Raw genomic sequence first — 6918 nt, 5'->3', positions numbered from 1 at the left:
GTTTTGCTTAATGCTTGGCACATTGTAAGCATTTGATGAGTGTACATGACATGACACTTGTTTATGCATTAGTTTAATATTCCATATAACATGCTTTTTTTTTTTTTTTTTTTTTTTTTTTTTGAGACAGAGACTCACTTTGTCATCCAGGTTGGAGGGCAGTGACATGATCTCAGCTCACTGCAACTTCCACCTCCCGGATTCAAGTGAGTCTCTTGCCTTAGCCTCCCAAGTACCTGGGATTACAGGTGCATGCCACCACATCTGGCTAATTTTTTTTATTTTTGGCAGAGACAGGGTTTCACCATGTTGGCCAGGCTGGTTTTGAACTCCCAGTCTCAAGTTATCAACCCAACTCAGCCTCCCAATATAGTGGGATTACAGGCATATGCCACCGAGCCAACCCCTTCAGAGGAAATCTTTGCCTATGGAAGCATATAGATATGTCTATTATTTCATTTGTGTTTAAGCAAATCCTGGTATAAGTTGCTCTACACATTACACTTTAGGAACTAAGTTGGTTTTTTACCAAAGAATATATCTTGAAGATATTCTCAATCCATGGTGCTGCTTCAATTGTTCAGGTGGGCATTGAAGTTGTTCCCAGTATTTTGCTCTCACAAATGATGCTGTATCAGGCTTTCAAATAAATCCTTTTGTCATTACCAACCTCCCAATACTTATATTGGGACATAATTACAAAAAAATGAAAAAATTGGTTGAAAAATATGTGCATGTTAAATTTGAAAAACTAATACTAATAAGGCGACTTTCTCTATAGTCTCAATATAAGGAATATATCCATACTCTCTTGCTTTCTCTAATGAGTAGGCCAAAAGATTCCCATCTCATTCAGAAAAGAAGGATCTTTTACTATGCTTAGAAGTTGTTGAAGATAATATCTTATGTTATACGAGACCTGTCTTCCTTTAACTCTCTAAGAACACTGGGCTTCATTCTGTGCCACTAACACCTCAAATGTAGGCTACTCCAAAGAGGAACTGTGCCATCAATAATGAAAGGCAGTCACAGTTCGTGGAACTGAAAAGTATGCATTTCAATGAACATGGTCTAGCACTAACCCTGTGGCAGGTCCTGTGTGAGATGCAGGGTCTCAGGTTCCTGAAACACAGTCCCTGGTAATGGGGTCATCCAGTTTAAAAGGGAGGCTGAGTAACAGGTAGTGTGTGACACAGAGTGTAGAACGTCACAAGAGGAATGAGAGGAAACTAGAAATAAAGTCAGCAACTGTCTCAAATAGGTACAAAACATCATCTGTAAACAGAAGTGTATCTACAACATTCACTTGTATAACTAGGAGTTTTCTTGGAGAATGTTATTGGTACTAGGGCAGAGTAGAGAGGAGGCTGAAAACTTGTCTTTCTGATGCACTTTTCCTCTTAAAGGTAAAGGTAAATGGTGAATACATTTACGCCTTTGTCCATCGAATCCCACCATCATATGTGAAGATGATTCAAGTATGCAGAGATGTCTCCCTGGACTCAGTGCTTGTCAGCAATGGATGGAGATGAGTACACTCCTCATTGTTGAGGAAACCCTCTTTCTACCTGACCATGGGATTCCTGGAGCCTGCTAACAGAATTATCCCTCCTCAACCCTTTCCCCTACACTTGGTCATTAAAACAGCACAAAACCACACATGATTTGGTTCTTGCTTTAAGAGGGGGAAAGAGGATGTGATCATCCCCAAAAGGGGCCAGGGCATTCTATGGGAGGCATCAGGAAATCAAAGGGGATAAACCTTGCTGTGACAAAGGGAGTGAGTGACAAGGTCCCTGGAATGTCTGATAAGACATTAGAAACAGCATCCTTCTATAGTACGTAGTTGACGTCAGACAGTCTGAACCAAAATACTTACCCAATCTCAGATGACTCACGGCACTTAAATGTTAGACAGCTGTTTACAGCCATGCAGGTGTACCTAGTAGCTTTGGGGAAAACCTATAACTTGAGGAAAATGATGTGGAATTTCTTAATTTTTCCATTGTTCTCAGGATGCTTATTGTGTATGAACACTATGCCTGGCTTTGTGCGGGCTGCTGTGAAAGAAGTGAAGAAAACGATGACAAGTTTTGCATGTAAAGTTTTCAATCCAAGTAATAGAGAATCACGGGAGCCCAGTGATTCCCCTTAAATAATTCCAATTATTCTTATTTGCAAATATTTGAAAAGTTTTTCATTTTATGTGGGGAGAATCCAGGGATTTCTCTTTGGAAATAAATGGTCATGGTTTTAGATCAGAGAACACGAAGATTATTATTGGAATAGACACAATTCATGTACATGGACACAGTGAGCAGACTCTGCTTTGCTGCTATTCCTGTGATAAATTGCAGCATAGAAAACCGCCCAACACATATTGGTTAAAAGCAATCATTTATTTTGATCTCTCCCAGCTTTACAGGTTTACTGAACTCATGTGAGTGGTAGATCATGTGATGGGAGTCACATTTTCTGAGGGATCTTTTAGGCTGGGATTTCAAGGGATGCTTTACTCATGCCCAATTCAACACTAGGGCTGAGTGAACACCTGGAAACTGGCTGATTATTTCCTTCATTACCTCACCTTCCCATTCATGCCTTTAATTTCCTCAAATAGACTCTCACAGTTCTTAGACTTAATGAATGGTGATTGGCTTTCACCAAAGAAAGTCTTCCAAAAGGCTCATGGAGAAGATGCACAGCATCACAGACCTACCTTTGAATGGCAGACAGTGTCACTTCTATGACTTTACATTGATCAAGGTGAGTCACACAGACAGCCCTAATCAAAAGGAGAGGACTCCACAAGCTGTAGTTATTGTGACTGTAGTCATGAGGGGCCATCCTTGGCAACTAGTTCCCCTCAGAACTACTTCCCATATACCAAAAACACACCCTGTAAGGAATCTCTGAAGGCATACAATTATAGGAACAGGCTCAGAGTAAAGTGCAGTGTCTTATCTAATCAGAATATGGTGTCTGTGATGTGACTACAACTTATCACATGCAATCTCTCTCAACCTGTGCATCAAAGGAACACATTATCTGCTTTATACAAATCAAGCAAAGAAGACTGAAAGAGACAAGAAAAAGGCAATGAATACACCTATTTTAGAGGGGCAAAATAAAATAGACAGCAGTCCCTAATCCATATCATTGGTGAAACCAACCAGACACCTATTTTCATTTTCTCTGGGAATGTTTCTCTGTAGCACTTACCCTCAGCCTCCATTCTCAGCTTCTTGGAGTTCCTACCAAGATGGCAGAATGACAGCCCTTTTGCTATGCCTGGCTAATTTTGTATTTTTAGTAGAGATGGGGTTTCACCATGTTGGTCAGGCTAGTCTTGAACTCCTGACCTCAGGTGATCTGCCTGCCTCAGCCTCCCGAAGTGCTGGGATTACTGGCGTCAGTCACCGTGCCTGTCCTCTAAACTTGTGTTATGGAGACTCATTTTCATGGTTAAAATGTCTTGAATTGACTGTGCCTGTTGGGAGGTGGGATGGAGGAAGCTACTTATGGAAAATGAATAAGAAAGGGAAGCACACCAGAAGCAAGAAAGTGTTACCAATTTTTACATCAAAGACTCCATGAAAAAGAGAAAGTACAAGTAGCCTGTTTTCGTAGCTGACCATTAGACTGCAGACTGCACCTGCAGCTACCAGGTTCTTCTGGATAGTCCCAGTTTTAAATTTTGACCTGATATTCAAGAACACAGTGCCACCGGTCAGACCTCTGTCCAGGTTTAAGCTTCAGAAAATAAGGTCTTCGTGCAGCGGGAGGCCTGGTTAGGTTTATGATTCTGCCCTGGGGCATCTGCCACTTCTGACCTGGAGGTAACCTTGGCATCTATTTACCTCCACACTTGAACAGCCAAGGATGAGCTGAGCACAATGGCTCACATCTGTAACTCCAGCACTTTGGGAGGCCAAGGCAGGAGGATCACTTGAGGCCAGGAGTTCAAGACCAGCCTGGGCAATATAGTGAGACCTTCCTTGTCTCTGTAAAAACAAACAAACAAACAAACAAAACCAAGGATGGGTGGGTGGCAGGGAGCAGATCAACCTGGGAAACCATTAATCTGAGAGCTGGAAGGAACCTTAGACCAGTTCCCCATTAACAGATGAGACTCTGCCCTGGAATTACAGCTTTTCTAGAGATTTGAAAATAATCAATCCTAAAACCCCCAAGCATACTGCTACTGTTTGCTACTTAATAATATTTTCTATTCCGGGTGCGGTGGCTCACGCCTGTAATCCCAGCAGTTTGGGAGCTTGAGGCGAGTGGACCACCTGAGGTCAGGAGTTCAAGACCAGCCTAGCCAACATGGTGAAACCCCATCTCTACTAAAAATACAAAAAATTAGCCGGCCATGGTGGTGCGTGCCTGTAATATCAGCTGCTTGGGAGGCTGAGGTAGGAGAATCCTTTGAACCTGGGAGGCAGAGGTTGCAGTGAGCCAAGATTGCACCATTGCACTCCAGCCTGAGCTACAAGAGTCAAATTCTGTCTCAAAAATAATAATGATAATAATGTTTTCTATAAGCAAGGGGTTACTTTGTACTGTGAACTGGTGTGAAGGGATCCACCATGCGTCAGCTTTTGGATTGATGACAGTTATTTCCAGATCGTGGAGGTGGGAATGCTTGTTGATCATCTTCTTTGTTCTTCGTTATATTGATTGATTTTTTTAAAAAACTAGCATTTTTATAACAATAAATTCATAAAAATAAGTAATTAAAATAAAGTAAAATAATCTAAAAAGGCCAGGCGTGGTGGCTCACGCCTGTAATCCCAGCACTGTGGGAGGCTGAGGTGGGTGGATCACCTGAGGTCAGGAATTTGAGACCAGCCTGGCCAACATGGTGAAACTCCATCTCTACTAAAAATACAAAAATTAGCTGGGCGTGGTGGCACGTGTCTGTAATCCCAGCTACTCGGGAGGTTGAAGCAGGAGAATCGCTTGAACCCAAAAGAAGGTGCTTGCAGTGAGCTGAGATCATGCCATTGCACTCCAGCCTGGGTGACAAGAGCTAAACTCCATCTCAAAATAAAACAAAAAGAAATCTAAATATAATTGAGTTGAATATTTGAACTTTTTATTGACATTTCAAATTAGATTCTAATTCAATTTAAAAGAGCAGCATCTCACAGAAGCAGATGTACTTAATTATGTTAACTCTGTGGTTTCATTTAAGCGATTTGTTTTGTGAAGGGACACAAATCCAACCAGATTTTAACAGTGTATAAATATGTATGTATTAATTTAATTACAATGGCAATACTCTCAACTTCCCATTTGAATAAAGGAGAGCATCCAATCTCTATTCTGGGGCACCATGCACTATAGGTGTGTGGAAATACCGATGCCCTCAGCTGTGGGGCAGGCTCAGTGGGACCTGGAGTGCTGGAGACCCTGGGCCATTCACCTCTGGCCACAAAAGCCACTGTCTATTTACCCCCAACTGCTATAGAAATATTATTTTCAGTGGTGGTGTCATGATGCAAAAGAAAAGAAGCAGGGAGATGTATTAAACCTTTATGTATAAGTTATGTTAGTAAATAAAGTGAACTTTCTTCTGGCTTAACTAAAAAATCTATACTAGTATTTATGCCTTTTGGAAAATAGAGATGCCAATTTAAATATTATGAAGCAAAGCAACAGATTATTAGGTAAGACAACCAATTATAACCGCAGAATTGTAGAGGTTATGGGTTAAATGTATAAGAATATTTCATAGCAATAATCTTTTAAGACTATGCAAAGAGACTCCACAGTGAAGCAGAAATTAGAACAGAATTAATAATACTGTGTATGCTCTCAGTTCACCAATTTATCAAAACTAGTTTTATGATTCAGGAGGGTGTCTGCTCTTTTGCAATTAGAAGAAAAGAAAGAAGATTTTATTTTTCAACTCTTCAAATTTTCTTCACTAATAGTATTTCCAAGGCTAAGTAAGGGAGTTGCAAGTAGCACCAAGAGAAAAAAGTAGGCTTGAGCAGCTTTTAAAATACGGTCTTAAAATATGGAAAATGGAGCCATATGTGGTAGCTCACACTTGTAATTCCAGCACTTTGGGAGCCTGAGGTGGGAGGATTGCTCGAGGCCAAAAGTTTGAGACCAGCCTGGGCAGCATAGCAAGATCCCCATCGTTACAAAAAAATAATAACTTTTTAAAAAATTAGCTGGATGTGGTGGTGCATGCCTTAGAGTCCTAGTTACTTGGGAGGCTGAGACAGGAGGAGCTCTTGAGCCCAGGAGTTCAAGTTTGCAGTGAGCTACAATTGTACCACTGCGCTCCAGTCTGGGAAACAAAGTGAGACCCTGTCACTCTCTCTCTCTCTCTCTCTCTCTCTCTCTATATATATATATATATATATATATTTATATCTGGAAAAGGGAAGGGGCCAAGAATATCAAAGACATTATTGAAGAAGACGAAAGATGTCCTGTCAAATATCAGAAGTTTTACAAAGCTACATCAATTAAGACAGTGTGGTCTTCACTGATAAACTGACCAGTGAAACACAATAGAGAGCTCCTAAACAAATCTCCACAAATTTAAGCTTTGATATGTGATGCAGGTGACATGGGAGATCAGCAAGGGAAGAAAGGGCTTTTCAATAAATAGAAAAGAAAAATAATGGTTATTGATATAGGAAACAAAATGAAATTATATTCCTTCTGGCCGGGCACGGTGGCTCAAGCCTGTAATCCCAGCACTTTAGGAGGCCGAGACGGACGGATCACGAGGTCAGGAGATCGAGACCATCCTGGCTAATACGGTGAAACCCCATCTCTAGTAAAAGTACAAAAAACTAGCCAGGCGTGGTGGCGGGCACCTGTAGTCCCAGCTACTCGGGAGGCTGAGGCAGGAGAATGGCATAAACCCAGGAGGTGGAGCTTGCAGTGAGC

At 41.2% G+C, this 6918-nt stretch overlaps 1 protein-coding gene across 1 annotated transcript in view; it reads left to right on the top strand.

Annotated features, from left to right (window-relative positions):
* Positions 1 to 1656, top strand: part of LGALS16 (lectin, galactoside-binding, soluble, 16) — a 20846-nt gene extending 19190 nt beyond the window's left edge. Inside the window, exon 5 of the mRNA XM_011973390.1 lies at positions 1407 to 1656. Coding sequence (XP_011828780.1) covers positions 1407 to 1532 — 126 coding nt within the window. The 3' untranslated portion in view covers positions 1533 to 1656. The remainder of the gene's footprint in view (positions 1 to 1406) is intronic.
* Positions 1657 to 6918: the final 5262 nt, after the last annotated feature.

Source organism: Mandrillus leucophaeus, unplaced genomic scaffold (genome assembly GCF_000951045.1).
Source record: "Mandrillus leucophaeus isolate KB7577 unplaced genomic scaffold, Mleu.le_1.0 Scaffold137, whole genome shotgun sequence".
Lineage (NCBI taxonomy): Eukaryota > Metazoa > Chordata > Mammalia > Primates > Cercopithecidae > Mandrillus > Mandrillus leucophaeus.
This window is presented reverse-complemented; position numbering and strand designations above follow the sequence as displayed.